Raw genomic sequence first — 26,761 nt, 5'->3', positions numbered from 1 at the left:
TTCCTTTCCCCACATCTATTGATAATCATGTGGTTTTGAATGTTTTTCTTTTCAATATGATTAATTATGTTTTTGTAATATTACATCATTCTATCATCTCATATAAATCCAGCTGGTCATGAAGAATGATTTGTTGGATGAATCACTTTAATCTGACAGAATTTTATTTAAAATTTCTGAATCAGTATTCATTAATGATCTTAGGCTGCTTCCCTGGTTTTACTGATTTTTTTTTTTGTAGTATTTAGTAGTATTGCTATATTTGTCTCATAAAAGGAAAATCTGGTAGATAGCTTTCTTTCTCGTTTTTTGACAGTAATTTGTATAGTATTAGTGCTAATTGTTCTTTAAAAATTTGATAGAATCTGTGAATTCATCAGGACCAGGATTTTTCTCCCATTTGGTAGTTACTTTACAGATAGTTCTGTCTCTTTTTATGAAGTTAGATTATTTAAGATCTCTATTTGTTCTTCTAGTATAGGTATTTTACATTTTTTAAATTATTCCTGCATATGTGTGTGTTTTTTGTTAACATATAACTATATGTAGTAGGATCTGGTGATTCTTTTTATTTTTTCTGATTTTGTTGTTATTTTGCTTTGTTTGCTATTATATATATAATAAAATATATGCTATTTTGTTAACTTGATTTTCTGACCTGGTTTCTCTGTTATTTTGTGGTTGTCCTTGGTTGTTCTGTTTCTTTACCTTCCTTATATTTCTCATCTTGGGTGTTTGAAAAGCATATAATTTCTTTATATATAATTTCTAAAAATGCTTCAGATGTCTTTTTAAAACAATTGAACATCTATCTTTTTTCATTAATGGCTAGGCTTAGGTTTGCAGGTTATGCCATTTTAGGTTACTCCTTACTTCCTTTGCACTTCAGAACAGATTATTCCATTCTGTAGTTTCTATTGGGTACAAAATAGTCTTTTATTCTTAGAATTTTTAAATTTGTTTGCAGAATTTGTTGTTTGTCAGATTGTTAAATTTAGCCACTATATATATGTCTTTGTGTTTTTAGGCTAAGATTTTTTCTTTGGAAGCAGTCTGTGGATTAATTTGATTAGTACTTTTATTTTATGTGTGTGTGTTCAGAAGGTCTGGACAGTTTTCTTTGATTATTTCTTGCATTGTGGGTGATATTCAAGTTTTTTAAACTTATATTCCTCTGGGAGATGTATAGCTCTCAAATTGTCTCTACTCATCTTGTCTTTGATATCAGTCAGTAAACATTTATTAAACTCCTGCTACATGTCAGGTACTATGCTAAGATCTAGAAATAAGAAAAAGAAGACAGTGCCTACCCTTAAACAATTTACAATCTAATGAGGGAAGGCAATACACCAAAGGAAGCTGAAAAGTGAGGATGAGGATGAAGAAGGTACCCATGTTTGGTGTGGAGGTATGTTGGAATCCAGGCCAAGTAGTGTAGGTGGTGGCTGGCCCAGGAGCCTTCTTTAAATAAATGATATGGGAGGAGTTCTTTGCTCCTCATTCCAGATGTCCAATCTGAGGGGCAGAGAGTGCTGTGAGTACTTGTTTCCTTTCCTTTTTGAAGAGGACCAGTGACATCTATGGTAATATCTTGACTTGTGCTTGAATTGGATTTAAGTGAGGCAGAGTTGTGCAGAGTAGTCAACTTCACTCTCTCTTCCAGAGTTATCAAAGTCCAGTGGCAAGACAAAAGTCAACATAACTGATGGTAACCTGGGAGGGAATGGATGATCTTTGGGTCTTCAATGATAGATGGACAGATAGATAAATTATGACATGAGAAAGGAAAGGAGGACCTAAACAAAGCAATAGGAGCCAAAGAAAGTGAAGCAATTCATTTGAAATAGCTTGGATGAAAACTAGATTACTGATAGGGTTATGAATATAAAATCTGATGTAATCTCAAAAGATGATGAGTTTTCTGGTCATGAGGATCCTTGGGGAATGATCATGAAGAAGTCTAGTCCAGAGTGGAGCTGGTGGAAAATGATCACTATATGTTTGGCTCATATGAAGATCATGTTTTCTTTTACTGTTAAATTTTTTTTCTTCTCTTCTTCCAGATTGTCCTTTACTTTTGTGTAGTTGCGATTCATATCAGTTATTTTTTTTCTTCTATCACTTTGATGAGACTTGCCTCTGTGGATTCAAGTTTTTTTTTTTTTCTGCCAAGTTGTTCTGCTGTGCAGGTCATACATTCTGCTTTCAGAATTCTTTTTGTCTTTTTTGTCATTCAGGAATATCCTGATATAGTTCCCTGTTCTCTTGGCCTCATCAAGTGTTGATTTATTTTCCTTTGTCTTACATTGTTTAATTCATAGATGTCTGAACTGACTCTTAACTGATTTGGTGGCCTTATTCCATTCTATTAAAATCTTTGTTTTTTTTTTAATGTTGGTTTATCTATTCTTCCTGATAGTTTTAGTAGTTTCTGTATTTTTATTTTTTTGGAGGGGGGAAGGCAAGGCAATTGGGGTTAAGTGACTTGCCCAAGGTCATACAGCTAGCAAGTGTGTCAAGTATCTGAGATCAGATTTGAACTTGGGTCCTCCTGACTCCAGGACTGGTGATCTATTCACTGTACCATCTAGCTGCCCCTACTTCCTGTATTTTTTCCTTATATTCCCTTATTGTTAACTTTCTGACCTCTCCTTTCATCATGGCTTCCCTGGAGACTTGGCCTGGAAACCATCCTGGTTTCCTCCTAGGCAATTTATGTTTCAGGGCAATTCACATTTCTTGGACCTCTCTTTCTTCCTCAAGTGACTTTTTGGGGCAGAACTGGCCCCAGATGGATCTCTTTCCCTCCTCATGCTTAGTGAAGTGTCACTTAGCCTTATACATGTGTGCCTCTGTTCCTCAGTTCTCTGACTCAGCTCTGTTACAATACAGAGTGGTGCCATACCGCTGTCCAAACAACCAAATGTTTATTGAATTAAAATAATATTCTTTGCAAACTTTAAAATGCTATATAAATAGCAGTTGTGATTTTTTTTTTAATTGAGGAGCTGAGCTTGAATAACAAATGAATATTCTACAAAGGATGCTCAGCTATATACCAGTTGTACTCTGTAGCTCAATACCATCATCTGTGGTGCCACTTCATTTTGGAGGACCCAGGACTTGGACTCCTAACATGGACTTGACAGCTGTGTCTTGGATGTACTCTCAAGAAGGTTTGGGAAGGGTTGTGTCATTTCCTACATTTCCTACCCAGGGGAAAACTGAGAGGATCCTGATTGAATTTAAAGCATCCTGAAGGTGCCTGAACCATTTTAGAATTCCTAAGGATTACCTTGATCCAGTTTCTCCTACTCCCTGATGAAAGCTTCAGGAACCCATCAATTGAGGAATCTTTTTTTTTTTTTCCGAATGCTTTATTAACTTCTGATTTACATCATTAATTTCCACCAGATTTTGAGTTACAAATTTTCTCCCCGTTTTTCCTCTACCCACCATCCCAGAATAGCAGTCCCACAGGCTATCCCCTCCTCCAATCTGTTCTCTCCCATATCTTCTCCCATACCCCCTTAGACTTTTTTAGTAAGGGCATGGTGGATCTCTCTGCCCCAGTGCCTGTATATCTTCTTTCCCAATTACATGTAAGATAGTATTAATAATAGTATATATATATGTGTGTGTGTGTGTGTATGTATATATATAATTTTAAACATTTGATTTTAAAGCTTTGAATTCCAGATTCATTCCCTTCCTCTCTTGTCACTCACCCTTACTGGGAAGATAAGCAGTTCAGTATAGGTTGTATACATGTGTAGCTAATGCAAAACATTAGCATAGAAGATATATTGTAAAAGACTGACTATATTTCCCTCCCTCCTATCCCACCACCCACTTGTTCTATTCTCTTCTTTGATCCCGTCCCTTTTCAAAAGTGGGTGCTTCCAACTTCCCTTCCCCCCAAGCCTGCCCTCCCTTCCATCATACCCCCTCTCATCCCCTTCCTCCTATTCTCCTGTAGGATGAGATACCCTGTTTAGTGTGTATTTCATTCCCTCCCCGAGCCAAATTCAGTGAGAATAAGGCTGACCCATACCCTTTTGCCTTCCTATTCTTCCCCTCCATTGTAACCCTTTTCTGTTGTCTCTTCTTTATGAGATAGTTTACCCCATTCTGTCCCTCCCCATCTCCTCTCATTATATTCCTCTCTCACCTCTTAATTTCACCTTTTAAGTATCATCCCTTCCTATTAAATTGGTCCTGTGCCCTCTATTTATATATACCTGTAAGCATATATACAAACATTCATATATATATTCATACGCCCGTATACCCTCCAATATAGACATATATATTTCTATTCCCTTCAACTATTTTCATACTGAGAAGTTTCATCAGTTACAATTATCGTTTTTCCATGTAGGAATGTTAATAGTTCAACTTTCATCAGTGGCTTATGATTTCTTTTCCCTGTTTACTTTCTCAAGCTTCTCTTGTTTCTTGTATCTGGATGTCAGATTTTCTGTTCAACTCTGGTTTTTTCATTAAGAATGCTTGAAAGTCCTCTATTCCACTGAATGACCATATTTCCCCCTGAAACATGATACTCAGTTTTGCTGGGTAGGTGATTCTTGGTTTTAATCCCAGCTCCTCTGCCCTCCAGAATATCATATTCCAGGCCCTTTGATCCCTCAGTGTAGAAGCTGCCAGATCCTGGGTTATCTTGATTGTGTTTCCACAATATTCAAATTGTTTCTTCCTGGCTGCTTGTCATATTCTCTCCTTGATCTGGGAATTCGGGAACCTGGCTATAATATTCCTAGGAGTTTTCTTTTTGGGATCTTTTTCAGGAGGTGATCGGTGGATTCTTTCAACCTTTGTTTTGTCTTCTGGTTCTAGAACATCAGGGCAGTTTTCCTTGAGAATTTCTTGGAGGATGATTTCTAGGTTCTTTCCCTTATCGTGGCTTTCAGGTAGACCAATAATTTTTAAATTATCTCTCCTGGATCTATTTTCCTGGTCAGTGGTTTTTCCCATGAGATATTTCACATTGCCTTCTATTCTTTCATTTGTTTGGATCTATTTAACAGCATCTTAATTTCTCTTAAAGTCACTAGTTTCCCTTTGCTCCAATCTAAATCCAAGGGAAAGATTCAACTCTTTGAGCTTTTGAGATTCTTTTTCCATCTGGCATATTCACCTTTTTAATGCATTATTCTCCTCATTGCCTTTTTGAACCTCTTTTGCCAATTGAGTTAGTCTGTTTTTTAAGGTGTGATTTCCTCAGTTTTTCCTCAGTCAGGCTATTGACTCTCATTTCATAATTTTCTTGCATCGTTCTCATTTCTCTTCCCAATTTTTCCTCCACTTCTCTTATCTGCTTCTTAAGGTCCTCTATGGCCTGTAACCAGTTTGTATTTTCCTTTGAAGCTTTTGGTGCAGGAGTTCTGACTTCACTGTCTTCCTCCTGTTCCATACTTTGATCCTTTTTGTCCCCCAAATAGGAGTCTAATGTTGGAATCTTCTGTCTGCTTTGTTTCCTTTGTCTGGTCATGTCGCCCCTCAGTCACTTGACCCCTGGGCTTTTTGCCACAGTAGGACTCTGCCACCAGACAGGGGAGCTTCCATCCCAAACACTGGGGTTTTCTCAGCTGCAGGACGTATTAGTTAGGTGCCCTCTCTGAGGTCACCACACGCTCTGTCAGGCTGGTCACAAACCCCAGGACCTCCACCCTAGACTGCAATCCAGATCCAAGCAGGTTAAAGCAAGAGTGATTACCCCTCAGACTGGTTGCTTGGTCCCCCTACAGTCTGCAGGCCAGGAGCTGAAACTGCAACATGATGCAGGCTTCCCCTACTCATCTCATTGGCTTCTCACCCTGGGGGCAAAAACCAACGCACTCCCAGCTACTGGTCCCAGAGTCCACACTGCACTGACCTCTCACTTTGTCCTTAGCAAATTTGTGTCGATAAATATGGAAATGGCCACAGTTGCTGCTGATCTGGAGTCCCTCTTGCAGGCAGCTGGTCAGGCCCGCCCTGGAACTAAAACCTCTTGTTCCCGCATGGGCCTGGGCTCAGATCCCAGAGCACTGTACTGGCCAATTCCTGCCTGCCTGCCGGGCTGTCCTCAGTGGGAGGTTAGCTTCTCTGTGTCATTTTGTGGGTTCTGCAGCTCCAAAGTTTGTTTAGAGTCCCCTTTTTACATGGATGGGGCAAGGTGGAAGCAGGAGCCGGGAGGACCTGGTCCTGCTTCTACTCTGCCATCTTGACTCCGCCCCCTGGAGGAATCTTTTGAGCCAAACATGAATGTATTTTTCATGCCTACTACAGTAATTTGTCATTTGAGCTTTAGGTTACCCTCTTTAGTGCTCAGCTGCTTCAGAAAAATTCTTCTTTTTATGAAGATATGATGTGATTGCCTATGAAGTTTTTAAAAACTTTGTAAGTTATTATAAACTAATTAAGTTTTACAAAACTTTCATTGAAGAGTTCTAGCAAACAACACTTAGTATTTATAAAATGTTTTAATATTATATATCTAAAGGAGGGTATAGTGAAAAGATGATGAAAAAGTAGCCAACTGGAAAGGAGAGACAAAGGTATCTGGTTGATTATATCTTGAATTATGAAAGTTAACTTAATTTGACAACATTTAGTGGCATGGGTCTAGGTCAGAATGCTCTCCTCAGATTTTCTCAAATACTCAGAACATTAGAACTGGGAAGCAAACCTAGAGAGCATCTTATCCAATTCCCCTAGTTTTACAGATGATCGAATACTGTCCTCCTATTTTGATTCATAGAAATATTTTGAAAGGCTATGCAGTGATTATATAATGAAATATATCTTACTAAGATGAATAAGGGAACAATTTACTAGTAAGGGAGAACTTGACTTTTGTTTCCTAGTAAAGTACTGGAAGGCAAGTAAGAGACAATTATTGAACTGGTTAGGATACCCTGTTACAGGAGTGTCATTTGCACTCACATTGCACTGACATCTTGGGAATTTAAGAGCAGCTAGGTGGCACACGTGAATAGAGTACCGGCCCTGGAGTCAGGAGGATCTGAGTTCAAATCCAGCCTCAGACACTTAACACAAAAAACTAGCCTTGTGATCATGGGCAAGTCACTTAACCCCAATTGCCCTACCTTCCCCCCTCCAAAAGAAAAAAAAAAGGAATTTAGGGAGATTGAAAAGAATGGTGAAATATCATTTTAACTGCTTGCAAAATTAAAGCCTTTCAGCTTCAGCTGCTTTTTGTTTAGAACTTGGCAAATAATTTTTTAAATCTGGGTTACATTTACTGGCACTCAACAAATAAAAATTATGATTTTTAACTAGAATTTTTCATTTAAAAAATTTTATTTTTAGTTTTCAACATTGACTTCCATGAGATTTTGAGTTCCAGATTTTCTCCCCATCTCTTACCTCCTCACACCCCAAGACAGCATGTAATTTGAAATAGACTTTACATATACATTCATGTTGAACCTATTTTCACATTAGTCATGTTGTAAAGAAGAATTCAAACCAATGGGGAAAACCACAAGAAAAAAGAAAAAAAAAGCAAATAATATGCTTCAATTTGCATTCAGACTTCATAGTTCTTTTTCTGGATATGGACAGCATTTCCCATCATGAATCCTTTGGAGTTATCTTGGATCCTTGCATTGCTAAGAAGAGATAAGTCTATCAAAGTTAGTTGACACACATTGTGACTATTACTGTGTACAGTGTTCTGGTTCTGCTCACTTCACTCAGCATCAGTTCATGTAAATCTTTTCCAGGTTTTTCTGAAGTCTGCCTGCTCCTCATTTCTTATAGTATTTTCCATTACATTCAAATACTACAACTTGTTCAGCCTAGAAATTTTCATTTTGAACCTAGATATCAGCAACCATTCAGTAGATATTGATATGTTGTCTTTGAATTTTGCATTTTATTCAGCAAATATTTATTTTTTATTTTTATTTTTTGCTTTTTGGAGGGGGGAAGGCAGGGCAGTTGGGGTTAAGTGACTTGCCCAAGGTCACACAGCTAGTTTTTTGTGTTGAGTGTCTTGAGGCCAGATTTGAACTCAGGTCCTCCTGACTCTAGGGCTGTTGCTCTACTCACTGTGCCATCTAGCTGCCCCAGCAAATATTTATTAAGATGTTAAACCCCAAAGATGGTATAACCCCACTGTATGGTGAGTCTGGGGACCTGGATTCTAGTGGTTCTATATTATACTATATTGTACTGTTGTTCTGTGTTGTAATATTGGGCATGTCATTTAAGTAAGCCTAGGGCTCGGTGTTTGCTCTGTGTAATGAAGGGGTGAGACAAGGTCATCTCCCCCTCACTCAGGTTTGAAACTGTGGTCATATTCGTCTCTCTTTTCTCTCGTCTAACCCCACCTGCCCCCTATCTATTACCAAGCCCTTTTCATTCTAATGCCATAATATTCTTATGTCTTTCAACTCCTTTTTATTATGATTGCTTACTGCCCTAGGCATGCCCTCATTATTTTTCCCCTGAACTATTATAATTGTTTGCTAGCCATATAACATCACCAGAAAGTTATTCATGCTAAAAAAAAAAAATAGACTCCCCCCCAATCTCAAGAAGTTGGAAGTATTGCTTACTTTCTCAGATGCACTTAATCCACTATCCAGTTGTCATTGTCTCTACAATACATATACTGATAGTTCAATTCACTTGGTTATTCATCTATACATCATGGTCTGTAAAAATAGGTAGTCTTCATTCAACATTTACTGAGTACTAGATACTGAGGATACTAAGGCAAAAATTAAATAACTTAAATTATTCAATAGAGAAGACACATATACATATAAATACATACAAAAGTATATAAAAATAAATTCAGAGTACTTATTTTGAAGCAATTGGGGGAACACTATTAGTGGAAGGAATGATTTTACCGCATACTGCTAGATTGTTTTCCAAGTTTTTATTTTAGCAGCAATAAATTATTATATCTGTTTCTTTATAAACTCACCAGCATTAAATTCCATTTCTTTCTTTCTTGCAAATTTGATAGATAGGAAATTGTGCCTGAAACTTGTTTTCATTTGCTTTCTTTGACCAATGAGATTGAGCATTTTCCCACATGATTAAAATTTTGTATTTCCTCTTTTAAAGATTATTTATATCTTTTGACCATTTTATCTATTGTGAAGTAGATTTTACCACTGTAACTTTTTAACAGTTTCTTAAATATTATAGATGTCAACTTTTTAATCTGTTATGTTAAATTATTATATCTGTTATATTTTGTAACCTGTTTTTCTTATTTTAATGATATAATTTTTGTTATGCAGAAATATTTTAATATAGCTAAAGTATGCCTATTTTTTGTATGTGGTGGATTCATCTATTTGTTCACTTGATAAGTTCTCCTGCCTCTTCCCTTTTTTCCCCATTTTTCCTTTTCTTCATGTAAGATCATCAGTGCTTATAGGAAAACTACTTCCTGATCCCCTGTTTTATTTGACTTTTGAAGGGACACTTTTCCCGAATTCTCTATTAGTGTAAATAGTTCATCCTCATACAATCACTTCTCATTGTTCTCTTGTATTAATTTTCTCTTTCTCTTCACTTCTAGCTTAGTTTTTAATAGTTTCTAGTCAGTTCATCAAATGAAATAATATTTGTAAAAAGCACTAGACACAGTTCCTGACATATAGTGAAATATAAATGCTTTCCCCTTCATCCCTTTTCCTCTCTTCTATTCAATTCTGGCCTTTTTTCTAGGAGTATTTATTTAGAAGGTCTCTTATATTGTATTATATTATTATATTACACTAAAGGTCTATTTTTTTCACTTGTAGTATTATACTCATCTTATTAGCTAAATAGGTCATTCTTGGTTAAAGGCCTTTTTTGTCTTTTGCCTTTTGGAATGTCTATTCCATGTCCTCCACTCCGGTAGTTACTAAATCTTGTATGATATTGACTATGGTTCTTTGGTACATGAACTTTTTCTTTCTAATTGCATTATTTGTCTTTGTAATCTCTGTATTTTGACTGATATCCTTAAGAGCTTTCATTTTGGAAATTTTTTCAGGGGGAGATTGGTTGATTCTGTTTTCACTTTTCCCTCTTATTTCCAATATGTTTGGGTGGTTTTCTCTCGTGATTTCTTGAAATATGATATACTGGCTCTTTTTAGTCCACCAACATTTAAATTAGCTGCCTGTTCTCTAGGTCAGCTTTTTTTTTAAGTGAGATACCTTATATTTTTTATATTTTTCTCCAATTTTCATTCTTTTGGCTTTGTTTTGATATTGTTGTCTTGTGGGGTTACTAATTTTTGCTTAGTCCATTCTAATTTTCATGGAGTCTGTTAGATAAAATTTTGTACTTCTCATGCTAAGCTGTTAATTCACTTTCCAAGTTTCTCATCTTTCTCCCTCATTTCTTTTACAATTCTTTCCACTTGCACTTTCATTTCATTTATAATATAATTTTTAGCTCTTAAAAAACTCTTTTAGTAGTTAATCTTGTGGTTAAGCTGTGTGTTTTTTTGAGGCTTTGCGTATAGTTGTTTTGGAGTTTTTATTCTAGGTTTCTGTCTTAGCCATCCTGGGTGTTATAATAGCTCATTATCTTTTTTGGTTTATTCATTCTTCCGATCTTCTTGGATTGTCACTTTTATGTTTAGACTAGGCTTCTACTTACGGTAGAATTGTAGTGACCATGTCTTATTTGGTATCCTGCTTCTGGGGTATCTGTCTCTCCCACCTTGTGGCCCTCTTCTGCTCCAGGAGTCAGGCTTCTAGGTCTCTTTCCCTCCCATGATCTGGATGTGGATTTTCTTTCATGCAACTTAAGGTGCACGTGCAAAACTGTTACTTAGACTAACTAATATGTCAAAACCATAATCTATTAGACAAAACAAACATTAAACAAATCAAAAACATTAAACAAAAACTAATCAGGTTTATGATATTCATGTTTAATTCTTCAGAAGTATACCAGGTCTTGATTCCATTTAGCAATTCTAGTAGAATGTTTATGGACCTTTGTTATAATGGGAAACCTAGGGTTGGTAATAGTTCTTTGTTAAGCAATCCAGTCTTCTTTCTTCTTCCTTTTCTACACTGCTCCCAGCTAATTATTTATCTGTCCTATATACTCCATAATATTGAACAAGCCCTGTAGGTATAAAAGATGTCATCTGAGACTTCTGTGACACGAAAGGTAGCCTGGTTATGTAGCAACAGATGACAGGTTGACATCCATAGTGCTCCATGGTACCCTCATGATATGGGGAGGAATTAAGGAAGGTCTTCAGCATGTTGGGAGCACATAAATGAGAGTTGTCCAAGATGGGCAGGCATGGATGGCTTGTGATCTGTGTTGTTGGAAAGGACTCTCCAAGCAATGAGATTATGGGTTCACTTTAGCATCAGGTATTTTTATTCTGTATTTTTTTTTTTAAGATATTGCCTGTTAAGTGACTTTTATTTATTTATTTATTTTTGCTTTTTGGAGGGCAGTTGGGGTTAAGAAACTTGCCCAAAGTCACATGGCTAGTAAGTGTCTCAAGTGTCTGAGGCCTTTGAACTCAGGTCCTCCTGACTCCAGGGCTCACTGTGCCACCTAGCTGACCCCTCTGTATTTACCTTTACTTTTATGTTTATGTGTGTGTATTTAGTATATGTATATATTTATTCTGTAGAGTTAAGAGTTCTTACCTTTCTCTAGAACTCTCCCCTTCCAAATAGCCTTCTTTTTACTGAAGTAACTATTTCCCTTCAAGGTTTATAAATTCGTAATCACTGACTCTTCCTTCTCTCTCACCTCCTATATCCAACCAGTTGCCAGATCTTATTGATCTAACCTCTAGAACATCTTGCATCCATCATCCTAATTGAGGCCATGATGTCTCTTCTTTTACATATATATTCTATATATACCTTAGTTATATATATTTTTATTTATTCTGTATATACTTTTATTTATATATTTTGACTTTAGATCTTTTGTCATTTTGCTTGTTTGCTAAGTGTGAGGTAAAACCTTGGGGTCATTTTGATTTGCATTTATCTTATTAGTGAGTTAGAGTATTCTTTTGCTCGTTAATAGTTTGTATTCTGATTTTGAGAGCTGTTCATGGCTTTTCACCATTTATTTATTAAGAAATGACTTTTGATTTTAATCTATTGCTATTGTCTACATAGCCTTTTTATCACTCTTTCAGAGATATTTGATACAAAGATTCTTCCCCCTTCCCCTTAACTCCTTCCTTTCTTATCCTAGTGCATTACATTTTTCTATTTTATGTAATAAAAGTTATCTGTTTTAGCTTTTGTACTTATATCTATTAAAGGAATACAAAGATGGTCCAACAATATTAAAACAACATAATCACATTAAAATCCTGAACATCCCAAATCACATGATTAAATAGATGTAGAAAAAACTTGGCAGAATGCAAGTCATTTATAAATGCTAAAATAGGGATGGCCAGGTGGCGCAGTGAATAATAGAGCACCGGCCCTGGAGTCAGGGGGACTTGAGTTCAAATCCATCCTCAGACACTTAACACTTACTAGCTGTGTGACCTTAGTCAAGTCACTTAACCCCAAAAGTCCTGCCTTCCCCCCTACAAAAAGCCAAAAAAAAAAAGTATAAATGCTAAAATATAGATATAAAGGCTTTTTTGGTTTGTTTTTAGTATGACAAAAAATGTCTGTTAGAAACTGATAGCTAGCATTATATATAATGGAGAAACACTAAAAGCTAAATATAGGAATCAAGTAGGTGGGTATGGCCTGTTTTCCTGTTGTTATTTGACATAGTTCTAAAATGCTAGTAGTAATAATATGACAAGAGAAGGAAATTGAAGGCACAAAAATAGGCACAGAGGAGATAGATTTTTTCTTATTACATGATGGTTTAACTTAGAAAATGCCAGGAAATCAGAAAAATAAACACAACTAATTGAGACAGTAGCTTTAGTAAAGTTGTAGGCTACAAAATAAACCCACAAAACCCAACAACATTTCTATATAACAAGTAACAAAACCTGGAAGGTATTACCTCTATTCAGATAACTATACATATCTAGAAACACATTCAGTACCTGTATAGATACAATTAGAAAATGTTCCTTAAAGAAAGAACAGCTTAAATAATTAGAGTATATATTCAGTGCTCATGGCTGCCCTGTAGCAATAAAATAAAAAATAATAATGCCATCAAAGTTAATTTGCAGATTTAATGCTTTACCACTAAAGGAATACTATCCAAAGGTAGACAATAGAATTCCTTTGGAAGAACAAATAATCTAGAATATTATGGGAATAATGAAAAATGTAGGAATTTAGAAATAGTTCTTCCAGACTTCAAACTATATTATAAAGTTGTGATTATTAAAGTTATTTGGTACTGGCTTAAAAAATGTATATCAGTTTAACAGAATAGTCCAGGGAAAATCAGAAATAATGGAACTCAAGCCAATGTTTGATAAACCCCAAAGCAGAAATTGCCTAGTTAAGAATTCCCTATATTATGAAGATTTCTGGGAAAACTGGAAAGCAATTTGACAGAAATTAGCTTTAGACTAACATACTGTATACCACAATAAATTCAGATATAGATATTTGACCTGAATATGCTCTTTAGAGCATAGCATAAATATTTTAGAAGAGAAGCAGACTCTTTCACGCAGATATGGTTAGGGAGTGACTTCTTAAGAAAGCAAGGAATAAAGGTGATTATAAAAGAGAAAGGAGATTAATTCTTCTACATGAGATTATTGTCATTGTCATATGGATCCATGCAAATATTGAAGTGATATCTCCAAATCATTCACAGAAACCACACAAACAACTAACCATCAGAGAATAACTTACTTTCCTCTCTTCCAGGAAAAAAGGCACATCAGTAACACATTAAAATGTGTGGGTGTTTGGTTCAGACTGATCTAGATCCAGAATCTTTTTGGCAGAGTTTCTTTAACATGCTGGAAATCATCCTGAAAGAACTGGACAAATATTTAGCCTTTAGATTCCTAAGAAACCATGCCTTAACTTAAGATGAGAAATATCACATTGTTCAGCAAACTGAAACAACCAGATGAAAGATGTCACTGTCCCAGTTATCTTTAGAATCCTCTGTCCATTTAAATTCTATAGCATGTGCAACAGATCTCTTTTAATAGATACTTTGAAGTATTTCAAGTATTATCTGATTTCATTCATTCCATTCATTATTATTTCATTCCATTTTAGTGATTAATAGTTTGCAGCAGATCATCCAGGTTTATTGGTTTTTAGAAATCTTTTGCTTAGTAGACTTTTCTTCATTGAATCTCTGGGTGTGTTCTCTTTAGCTCAGCTGGTAGACATTGGCACCCTTTTGCCATGCTTTTAGAAAGGATATAGGACAAGGGGACTACTAAGTTCCTTGAAAGATAAGTTACTTTCTACACCAAGCAAGCAACATGGTGGAATATAAGGAACACTGGATTTCTAATCAGAGTACTTTGGTCCAAAGCTCAGCTCTGCCACTTTATAACTGTGGGACTTGAGGCAGTCACATCTCTAAGCTTTGCTTTTTTTCTTTCCTGAGCTTTAATATGAAGTGATTGAGCTAAGGTGACTAGTGTGTTCTCTTCCATATGTGATCTGTTATCCTATTGATGCATGTCTCTGGCCTACCAGCTGTAGGAAGGAGTGCACATGACTCATTTTGTGTGTTGTAGTAAGTAACTGTGCAATAGTCATGATCATTTTTCTTAGAATGTAACTTAGGGGATCTGTCGTAGTTTGCCACTTGATTTAAAAAAACAGAAGTGTTTGCTAAAAGAGCCCATTGGTTTCACTTAAAGAATAGTGTCATAGTAATGGTATCTTGACCAGAACCATTGGCTTTCCTTAAAACCAGAAACTGCAGGGAAATGACCTAAATTCCTGAGTACCAGTTTTTTAATTGACATACAGATTTGTTTCACAATTTTAAAAAAAGTGACTTTAGAGAAAAAAGACTTAGAGAATTCTCATTTTTCTTTCCCAATGTCTAACTTATTTTTCTCAGTGTTTGTCTGAGTGCCTAAGTCTGGTGCTAGGCACCACAAAAATACATAGATCATTTCACCTCCTGTGCATGTTGCCTTAATTATGTTCTTAAAGAAGGGAGGGACTTTGTGGGACTCAAAATGTCTCTGTTCATCTTTGAGCTTGTTGAGCTGTAACATGTTTTGACTTCCACACCCTACTTTTGTGCCTTGGAATTGCTGTTTATTAACATCCTTATTCCCTGCCTCATCATCCAAGCAATCAGTACTGGTGACAAGAGTCACAAAAAAGGTTTAACAGGTAACATTTTTCTTTGAACTCATCGCTATTCCTGTCGTGGTCACTGCATTTCAGAAAAGGGGGGTGGGGGAAAAAGGGGGAAAGAAGCTTGCCTACCACAATAACTGTAGTTATTTAAACTAAGTAAAGAGACATTTCCCTGCATGGCTTTAAACAGAACTATCCAAAATATTCTTTTAATCATAGAATGGTCTTTGAGAGTGGAATATATGACTCAGTTCTATTCTTTAATGCAGCATATAGATATTGTTATTTATATTTGCACCCACTGTAATGTATTCCAGATGAAATGACATTATAGAATTTCTTAAAGCAGACGCACATTTGACTGGTGTAGTATGTAAGGTCTGAAAGTCTGATGAAAAAAAAAAGTAAAAGGAACTATCAAAATAAAAACTTGGAAGCAAGAAAATTTCAGGAGCCTGCCATTTCTTGGAGAACAAAAGGCCTGGAGAAATGGTGGAGACAGAAGAGGGATAGGGAAGGAATCTTGGTTTTGACTTGAGTTTAGCATACTGTAGTCTGAGTTCTTTAAGTGCCTTCCCCTGGGATTGATGATTCTTTATTAATTGGTTGACTTAACTGAAGATAGTAAGAGGTACTTTACTTTTTTTCACAGTGACTAAACCAGCAGTTCAAAAATGTGGACCGACGTTCCCAAGGGGTCTGCAAAGTTAAAGCTATCTTCATAATAATATTTGCCCATTAAATATTCTGTTTTCCAGCCTATGCATATGCTTAAGAACATATTTTTATTCATATACTTAAAATAAAACAACATATTGTAAACAGATTGAATGCAGAAGCAGATATGAGAATCCAGCTGTCTTCTATTAAGTCAGACATTAAAGAGGTTTCCAAAAATATGTAATGCAGTGACATTCTTCTCACTAATTTTTGTTTTGTTTGGAAAAGTTATTCATAAAAATGTTTATGTTAACATGTAATGAATTTATTATTTTCTAATGAATTGATAGATTTTTAAAAATGTATACATTTAAATTTCTAATACAGTAAATATAGGTAGAAATAACTCATATAAGCAAAGCTCTTTAGGGTCTTCAATAATTTTTAAGAGTATAAAGGGGTCTTGAGGACAAAAATGTATTAAAACTTCTAGACTAAATTTTTTTTTCTGTCTGTCATCCCCTCATAGAACGTAGTAACACTGAAGTAATTTGTTTTTTATACTGTTATTTTATACATTTAAATAGATGAGTAGCTTTACATATTTAATTTCTCTTAAAATAAATTTTTATTAATATCATCTGTTCTTATATCACCTAGATTTCTCCTTGTATTATATTCCCTCCGTCTCCCAGAGAACTATCTCCTTATAAGTTTTTTTAAATAAAAAGAGGAAAAGGAAAAAAATATTCAGCATAACCAGTAAATACATTGAAAAATATCTAACATTCAGGTTTTCCATGGATGCCCCACTTCCCTAGAGAGTTGTGGGAGATAGCATATCTCTTCATTGGAACAAAACTTGTTCTTTATAATTTTACAATTAATTTTCAGTTATTTTGCAGTTCTTTCCATTTACATAGTCTTACATCGTTATATTATTTTTTTAGTGCTTACTCCATTTTTATCAGTTCAAATAAACTTTTCTAGGCTTATCTATTTTCATCATTTCTTACAGCATAGTGATATTCCATTACCTTCATATACTATAAACTGATTAACCATAGCCCAAGTGATAGTCATTTTTTCCTGTTCTTTGCTACCAGTAAATATGATACTACAGATATATATATATTTTATTCATACATAATGTATATTTTACTGTAAATATTACTTAGGAACAAACTCCCTATTTAATAAGAACTGTTGGGAAATATGTATATGGAGTCTTTCTTTTTTTGTCATCTCCTTGGTGGGTATGTGGGTGTGTGGGAATGTGTGTGCACGCACCTAGCAGGGGAATCTCTGAGTCACAGGGTTTGAACATTTTAGCCATCTTATTTGCATAATTCCAAATTGACTTCCAAAATACTCATACAGATTCACAGCTTTACCAACATTTCTTATTGAACAGTGGTTCTTGGTCTTGATATAGTTCTGTTAATTGCTTATATATCTTGGATAGCAAACTCTTACCATAAATTCTAGTTGCACATTTTTCCTCAGTTGACCATATCCCTTTTTATTCCAGATGCATTAGTTTTATTTGTGCAAAAGGTTTTAAGTTTTGTCTAATCAGAATTAATCTGTTTTATCTTCTGTAATTACTTCTTTCCCCTTTTTGGTTAAGAAATCATCCCCCCTTGGGGCAGGTAGGTGGCACAGTGAATAGAGCACCAGCCCCAAAGTCAGGTGGACCTGAGTTCAAATATGACTTCAGACACTTAACACAAAACTAACCGTGTGAACTTGGGCAAGTCACTGAAGCCCAATTGTCCTACCTTCCCCCTCCAAAAAAAAGCAAAAAGAAAGAATTTATCCCCCTACCATAGCTGTGGGTATATGGATTGCTTCTCTTAAAATTTTTAGGATATGTCTTTTAGCATTCAGGTACTGTGTCCATTTTTAATCTGTTATGGAACATGGTGTAAGAGGTTGGTCTAAGCCTGATTTCTGCCAGACTCCAGTTTTCCCAATATTTTTTTTTTAGTCAAATAGGGAATTTGTCCTAAAGCAATTTATGTTTTGGGATTTATCAAATACTGGGTTAGTAAGTTCCATTATTTCTGATTCTCTTGTCTAGTCTGTTTTACTGATCTACCTTTCTCATTTTTAACCAGTGCTAAATGGATTCAGTCATTGTTACTTTATTAAGAAAATTTGAATTCTGTCATATTTAAATTATAATGGAAAATGTTGAAAGTCTTAAATCTATATAGGACAGTGGTGGAGAGTGAGGAAAAAGAAACCTTCTTGGTTTGTATGTGTGTCACACCAATCTGATACTCATAGCAGCTGCTGTGAATATACATATGTATTTCTAGGGTATATTCACAAAATATAATATACTCTCTTCCTCAAAGGCAAAACTAAAGTATTTATTTGGAAATTAGGATAGCAGGAGGTAAGATTTAACAAGGTACTCATCACTAATGTAGAGAGTGCTGACATCTCAAGTCTTCTTTCTGTTAGCCCTTTCCACAAACAAGTTCCCTATGGCAGATTCCTCCCTTTGCCCACGAACGGCTTCTCTCTCTGCTCTGCCTTGTTCTCTGCTCTCTATCCTCCTTTGGCAAGCTCCTCCCATGCTGGGCTCCATGTGACCCAGGTTCCAGGTCACATAGGCCTATTAATGGGGGAAGATCTTCCTATTTCATTAACATTACAATGTGGCAGCAACAAAGTTTTTAAAATGGAAAAGATTTTGGTTTTTAAGCCTTGATACAATCACATGTGTTGTATAATGTTTGGAGCTCATAATAATTTTTGTTTTTATTTTAACTGGACCTGTGATTTCATTTGCATGGGTAATTTCTAGTCAGGAAAATACCACCATTTGTGTAGATCTTGTACTCTATGCAGGTCATGAACTTATCAAGTTGCCAGCATATCCTGGCTCTCAGTGTCTCTCCACCATGCTTTATGTCATATATCTTTAATTTTCTGTGGGGGGTAGAAGCTATAGTTCTGTAATCATGCGGAAAATTTAATTTTGTTTATTCTAAGATCTTACCAAACACTTTTTGAAATAACATTTTTATTGCTTTTGCTTTCCTGTGGAATTTATCTCCTGAAGAGAGCACCCTTGAAATCTTTTCTTCATGTAAGACTGAATTTAAATGCTACTTTCTCCATGAAACTTTCCCTGAAATACAAACTCATTTCTGTTTGACATTTAAAACTCTTCACCATCTGGGTAGCTTACCTTAACAGGCTTGTTATACATTTCTCATTTTCATGCACTTTTTATTCTAGCCAAACTGGCTTCTTTGTTCCTTGTGTAGGTCAAAACATCAAATTCTGACTATTTCCATCTCATTTTACTTTTTTTTTGTATCCCCAGTGCCTAGCATACAGTTTCTGGCACATAGTGGGTGCTTAAATGTTTCTTTGTTGACTGTCTGACACTTGTTTTGCTTATTTTCTCTCCTCTGGAACATACACCCTTTTTACCCCTGCTTTTTAGGTAGCTTAGCTTCCCTCAAAGCATGTGAAGCTTTTCTTAACATTCCCCCACAAATCCCTTCTTCTAAAAACAACAGCAAAACCTACTTTAAATATAGAGATTGTTCCAAAAGTCTTAGTACAGTTTTAAGCTTTCAGAGCTTTAAGAAGGTAGAGATCAAAACTACACAAAGGCTTTTGGAATACCCTATATATTTACCTCATTTATCCTCTCTTATCCTCCTAGATAGGAGGTCTTAGAGAGTAAGGACTGTTCAGTTTTTTTGTATTTATGTCTCAGGTACTTGGCTTATAAACACTAAATAGATGCTTGTTGTTTAATTGCTTGGTTTATTCCCTAAACCTTTCCCTCTTCTGGAATTCTGTAGAAGCTAGGATCATAGGAACATTGATTTAGCAGTGGAAAGAGAGCTTAGAGGTTATCTAGTCCAACTCCTTCATTTTACTAATGAGGAAACTGAGACCCAGAGAGGTTTTGAATCACCCAAGGATGCATAGTGGGTAATTAGCTCAAGACTGCAACTTTAGTTCTCTTGATTCCAAATCCTTTTATTACTCTTTGCCAAGGCATTTAGAGTCCTAACCTAACAAGATCTAATTAAGCAATTAGCACAATGCCTTTCACATGGTAGGTATATGGTTAATGTTTGTAGAATAACTTGAATGAAAACTTACATTATAGTTATTTCTGTATATATCTTATATGTCCCTTAACTTGAAAACTCTCTTAAGTGCAAGGAATTTGTCTTTTTAAGTTTATCTGTATTCCTTTGCTCATAAATTTGCTTGCTACATGTTGATTGAATTGAAATATTTTTGGATTTTATTTACATTTTTTTCTTTTCAAAATATTCTTTCTTTTTTGGAGGGGGGAAGGCAGGGAAATTGGGGTTAAGTGACTTGTCCAAGGTCACACAGCTAGTAAGTGTGTCAAGTGTCCGATGCCCCATTTGAACTCAGGTCCTCCTGACTCCAGGGCCAGTGCTCTATTCACTGTGCCACCTAGCTGCCCCAATATTATTTATTTTTAACATTCTTTTCTTTTTATATTTTGAGTTTCAGATTCTTTCCCTCCCTCCCAGGCCTCCTCTACCCACTGAGAAGGCAAACAATATGATATCAAATATATATGTGAAATCATGCAAAACATTTCCGTATTGCAAAAAAAAAAAAAAGCAAGAAAGTTATACTTCAGTTTATACTTGCAGTTCAGCAGTTCTTTCTCTGGAGTTAGATCACATTTTTTTCATCATGAGTCCTTTGGAAATGGCTTTAGATCACTGGATTGATCAGAATAGCTAAGTCTTTTAGAGTTGACCATCATTACAGCATTACTATTACTGTGCACAATGATCTCCCAGTTCTTTTCATTACTTGAATTTGCATTAATTCATATAGATCTTGCCATGTTCTTCCTTCCTTCCTTCCTTCCTTCCTTCCTTCCTTCCTTCCTTCCTTCCTCCTTCCTTCCTTCCTTCCTTCCTTCCTTCCTTCCTTCCTTCCTTCTTTCCTTCCTTCCTTCCTTCCTGGAGGGCAATTGGGGTTAAGTGACTTGCCCAAACTCACCCGGCTAGTAAGTGTGTCAAGGGTCTGAAGCCAGATTTGAACTCAGATCCTCCTGAATCCAGGGCTGGTGCTCTATTCACTGCGCCACCTAGCCGCCCACATGTTTTTTTCTGAAATCATCCCCTTCATCATTTCTTATAGCTTATTAGCACTCCCATCACAATCATAAACCACAACTTGATCAGCCATTCCCCCATTGATGAGCATCCCTTCTATGTCCAGTTCTTTGTTACCACAAAAAGAGCTTGCTAGTGAGTATTTTTGTACATTTAAGTTCTTTTTCTTTTATGTCTTTGATGTATGATCTGATGGTGGTATTGCTAGATCAAAAGATATGCATTTTTAGAGCCCTTTGGGTGTAGTTCCAGATTGTTTTCAGAAGAGTTGTATTGAGGCAGCTGTGTGACCTTGAGCAAATCACTTAACCCCAATTGCCCTGCCTTTCCCAATCCAAAAAGACTAAAGAAAAAACAAGAATAGTTGGATCAGTTCACTACTCCATCAACAATGCATTATTGTACTGGTTTTCCCTCCTCTCCCCTTTAGCATTTTTCATTTCTGATAGGTGTGAGGTGGCACCTCAGATTTGTTTTTCTCTAGAGAAATTTGCTTTTCTCTAATCAGTAATGATTTGGAGCATTTTTTTAATATGACCATCTATGGTCGTATTAAAGTCAAAGGTATCTATAGCTTTGATTTCTTCTTCTGAAAACTACTTCTTCACAGCCTTTGACCATTTATCAGTTGGGGAATTGGCTCTAAATTTTATAAATTTGACTCAGTTTCCTATATATTTGAGAAATTAGGCCTTTATCAGAGAAACTTGCTGTAAAATTTTTTTATTTTACTCATTGTCTGTGGCAGTGCATTTAGAATGCTGAAGTGAGTTGCAAGTGGGAAAAGTTTAAGAAACCCTGGTCTATGGTACCTTTTAGCAAAATGTAGTTTCCCTGATTATCTCTTTAGAGGTCTAATTTTGCTTTTTCTTTGTCTGAAATCAGGATTGCCACCCCTGGTCTCTTCAGTTAAAGCATAATAGATTTAACTCCAGCTCTTCATTTCAACTCTGTGTGTCTTTCTGTTTTAAGTGTATATCTTGTACACAACATATTGTTGAATTTTGGTTTCTAATCCCTTCTACTATCTGCTTACATTCTGAAAGGTTAGCTCATCCCTTTCACATTCACAATTATGATCACTAACTCTGCATTTCTGTCCCTCCCATTTTCCTCCATCTTTCTCGTTTTTTTATCCTGTCCCTCCTCAAAAATCTCTCTTGCTTTGGACCACCACCTCCCCAATCCACCCTCCCTCCTGTAAGTCCCCCAAACCTGCCTGTGCCCTCCCTATCTTCTTCCCCTCTTATCCCCTTCTCCTCCTACTTCCCTATATGATAAGATAAACTTCTATAACCAAATGAGTGTATATGTTATTCCCTCTTTGAGCCTCTGATGAGAGTAAAGTTCAAACATTGTCCATCACCACTCTATCTTTCCCTTTACTGTAAAAGCTCTTTTATGAGAAAATTTGTCTTTTCCCTTCCCCCTTCTCCCAGTGAATCCCTCTTTTTACCCCTTATTCTTATTTTTAGATAGCATCCCATCATAGTCATCCCTCTTTCTTACCCCTTAATTTTATTTTTTTAGACATCATTCCCTCATAATCAACTCACACTTTTGCCCACTGTCTGTGTATACTGTTCCTAACTGCCTTAATAATGATAAAATTCGGGGGGAGGGATCCTCCTGGGGGAGGGACGCCCATGGAATTACTGAAGCGGGCTCATGAGGTCGCCGTGCGGCTGGTGCTGCTGCTGAGCCCCCGGGGTGCCGCGTCGGCCCAAGACCCCAAGCCCCGTGCCTCAGAGGTGCTGACCCAGCACCTGCTGCAGCATTGCCTGCCTCACTGGACATCGTTCTGCGTTCCCTATAGCGCTGTGCACAACGACCAGTTCGGCCTCTCCCATTTCAACTGGGCGGTGCAGGGAGCCAACTACCATGTCCTGCGCTCTGGCTGCTTCCCCTTCGTCAAGTACCACTGTTCGAAGGCACCCTGGCAGGACCTGGACCGGCAGGACCAGTTCTTCACCGGGCTGAAAGTCATCAACTTTGGCATTCCGACTTTATTATATGGACTTGGCTCCTGGTTATTTGCCAGAGTCACAGAGACTGTTCTTACCAGTTATGGAACAATAACAGTTTATTTTCTAAATAAAGAAGATGAAGGTGCCATGTATTAAAACTGTGCATTGCAGAGCACAACAGTTAGTGGGTTTTCTCATGTGTATAAAAGTAATATGTATTTTTGTTCCTTTAAAATAAAACTTTCTAAAAACAAAAAAAAAAATAATGATAAAATTCTTAGCAGTCACAAGTGTCATCTAGGAATATAAACATTTTAACCTTATTCAGTCCCTTATGATTCTTTGCAGTTTACCTTTGTATGCTTCTCTTGAGTCTTGTGTTTGAAAGTCAGATTTTCTATTTAACTCTCTTCTTTTTATTGGGAATGCTTGGAAGTCCTCTATTTTGTTAAGTGTCCATTTTTCCCCCTAAAGTATTCTGCTGGATAAGTGATTCTTGGTTATAATCATAGCTCCTTTGTATTCTAGAATATCATATTCTAAGCCTTCTGATCCTTTAATATAGAAGCTGCTGAATCTTGTGTGATCCTGACTGTGGCTCCATGGTATTTGAATAGTTTCTTTCTGATTGCTTGCAGTATTTTATCCTTGACCTGGGAGTTCTGGAATTTGGCTATAATATTTCTGGGAGTTTTCATTTTGAGATGCCTTTCATGAGGTGATCAACAGATTTATTCAATTTCTATTTTACCCTCTGGATGTAAGATATAGGGGGAGTTTTCATTCAAAGTTTCTTGAAATTTGATGTCTAGATTCTTTTCATTTTTTTATCATAGTTTTTGGTTAATCTAATATTTTTTAAATCATCTCTCCTAGATCTGTTTTCCAGGTCAGTTGTTTTTTTCCAGTGAGCTATTTCACATTTTCGTTTTTTTTTTTCTTTTTGGAGGGCAATTGGGGTTAAGTGACTTGCCCAAGGTCCTACAGCTAGTTTTTGTGTTAAGTGTCTGAGGCTGGATTTGAACTCAGGTCTTCCTGACTCCAGGGCTGAAGCTCTATTCACTGCGCCACCTAGCTGCCCCTTTTTTCATTCTTTTGATTTATTGTTGCTGTTTCTTGAAGTCTCATGGTGTCATGAACTTCTACTTTCCCAGTTTTAATTTTTAAGGAATTATTTCTTTCAGTGAGCTTTTGTATATCCTTTTCCATTTGACCAGTTTTTCTTTTAAGGAGTTATTTTATTCAGTGAATTTTTATGCCTTTTTTTAACCATTTGGTCTATTCTGTTTTGTTTTGTTTTTAAGGTGTTATATATGTTTCTTTACCATGCTGTTGACTCTTTTATCAGGATTTTCTTGCATCACTTTTATTTCTTTTCCTCAGTTTTTCTTCTGCTTCTCTTACTTTATTTTTAAAAGTCTTTTTTATGTCTTCCCGGAATTCTTTTTGGGCCTGAGACCAATTTGCATTTTTCTTTGAGACTTTAGATGTAGCTGTTTTGACTTTGTTTTCTTTTAGGTTTGTTTTTATTTTCCTTGTTACCGTGTTTCTCCGATAATAAGACACTGTCTTATTAATTTTTTTGGACAGAAAAACACCAGAGGGCTTATTTTCAGGGAAGGGCTTATTTTAATGAACATTGACAGCAATTTTAATAAACAGGTAAATGTGAACAAAAAAATGTACCTTTATTCAATAATGATCATGTCATCTTCTTCAACAACATCGTCATAAGTGTCCATACCCTGAATTCCGTCCTGGATGTCTTGCGCCTCCATTTCCTTCAGAAGAAGTGGACCCAATCTGTCATGTCCAGCAATATAGCTCTCTTTAAATGAATATGTCTTGTCCAGATAACCTGCTCGTAGTGCCTTGGCGACACAGCTGTCAGTAATTTTATCCCATGATTTCTTCACCCAAGTCACGACTTCTTGCAGACAGGGCTTCACAAAGTTTCCACGCTGATTTCTTTCCATTCTATTTTCAATGTAGTCATTGACTTCCATGCGCAAATGGTCCTTGAATGGCTTCTTTATTGCAATATCAAGGGTCTGGAGATAGGCAGTCGTTCCTGCAGGAATCATTACTTGATCTATTCTTCTCTCTGCAAGGAAGTTCTTCATTTCTTTAGCGCGGTGAGTGCTGGCTGAATTCCAGACTATCAGACCTCTTTGGTTACCTCGCATAACAAGTGGCAGCATTAAATCAACCCACTTTCTTATAACGGCTTGTGTACACCAGGCTTTTTCAGTTTCAAGAACATAAATGCCAGATACAAGTTCAATCTTATCTTTCTTGCCCTTACTGATGATTAGAGGTGTGGCTTTCTTTCCATCCAAACGAATTGCCAAAACACAGGTGACCCGTGCACTTTCATAGCCAGTGGTGGGAATGTAGATTGACGTTGCACCCCTGTGAGGAATTGTTGTTTGAGATTCTTGTCCCATAAACACTGCAGTTTCATCCATAGCAATCATATTGCAGGTTTGGTACTTGGAAATGTCGATCCTATCAATAAAGGACTTGAATGCAAGTGCACATTTAATAACTTCAGCATCTTCCAGCTTAAACAGTGTTGTTGATCTTCTTAGGGACAGTTCATACCGTTGAAGGAAACCGTCCAACCAGTGTTGTGATGCTTTGAATCCTTCTGAGACCATTTCAAACTCTGGTGCCATTGAAAGGGCAAATTCTTGAATATCAGCCCTGCGCACAACCAAGGCCTTTGCTCTCCTGTCAGCAATCCATTCGCCAATGAGGATCTCCAAGTCAGGATATAAGGGCTGCCGACCTGATCCAGACCTGCACTTTTTCCCTTTTCCCTCATCCACCTGTTGATTGAGGTTATTATAATCTGCTCTCCATTTTCTGACCATTTGAAGATCCAAAAGTTTTTCTTTACAGAAAACTGCAAGATTCTTGCCATGTGACTCCTCTACAATTGGTTTCTTATACTCAACAGTATAGCTCTTCCTTTTTGTACTCATGTCTGGGGGTCAAAACAGACAGAATAATAAAATTATGACCATCAGTCCTTTTCACTCCATCATGCCACCTGAGTTCTTCTTTTTTCCTCCATCATGCCCTTTTTATCCTCCATCGTGCCCCCTCACTCCCGCTTACATACTGGGTTTTTATGTTGTCCTGCCTCAGCTCTCCTCCGCGGCACTGCTCTCAATGGCGCCAGCAAGCAAATCACTGGGGAAGAACAGGATGACGCGCTCACTGCTGCAGCTCTGATTGGATGCAGCTCGGAGCGCGGCGTGTGTTTCACCCGGGGGGGGGGACGGTGCATACAGAGGGTACCGTAATGTAGCGTGTAGCGCAGGGGATCACCTTCACTACAGTAGCAATCTCAATAGGGCTTATTTTCGGGGGAGGGCTTATTTTAGAGGAATCTTACACAGTAAGGGGAGGGCTTATTTTCGGGATAGGTCTTATTTTCAGGGAAACACGGTACTATGGTAACTTTTTGTGGTCATGATCTTTTTGTTATTGTTTGCTCATTTTTTGAACCTATTTCTTGACTTTTAATTTTATGTTAAAGTTGGACTCTGCTCCCAGGATAGAGGGGCACTGTCCCAACCTTCAGGGTTTTTGTTTTGTTTTGTTTTGTTTTTTTGCTGCTTTTCTAGAGATAGTTCTGGGGGTCTGTAAGTCTTGGTCTGTGCTCTGGCCTTAGATCATCTACAAGTACTCTGCTCTGGAACTGTGACCAGGGCCTCTG

General features: G+C 36.6%; 2 protein-coding genes across 4 annotated transcripts in view; both read left to right on the top strand.

Annotated features, from left to right (window-relative positions):
- AXIN1 (axin 1) overlaps positions 1-26,761 on the top strand; it is a 178,052-nt gene that overhangs the window by 45,164 nt on the left and 106,127 nt on the right. The window lies entirely within an intron of this gene.
- Positions 20,880-23,300, top strand: LOC138176904 (uncharacterized protein C15orf61-like). The gene has a single exon (XM_069107840.1). It carries the CDS (start codon positions 22,669-22,671, stop codon positions 23,188-23,190), a length of 522 nt encoding a protein of 173 aa, XP_068963941.1. The 5' UTR covers positions 20,880-22,668; the 3' UTR covers positions 23,191-23,300.

Source organism: Petaurus breviceps, unplaced genomic scaffold (genome assembly GCF_028583685.1).
Source record: "Petaurus breviceps papuanus isolate PSGF00001 unplaced genomic scaffold, PetGlider_PUasm1.0 138, whole genome shotgun sequence".
In the NCBI taxonomy this organism is placed as follows: domain Eukaryota; kingdom Metazoa; phylum Chordata; class Mammalia; order Diprotodontia; family Petauridae; genus Petaurus; species Petaurus breviceps.
The sequence above is the reverse complement of the archived record's forward strand: the minus strand, read 5'-3'. Positions and strand labels throughout refer to the sequence as shown.

Coding starts and splice junctions, on each gene's coding strand:
- LOC138176904 (XM_069107840.1), top strand. CDS start 22,669: ATGATAAAATTCGGGGGGAGGGATCCTCCTGGGGGAGGGACGCCCATG.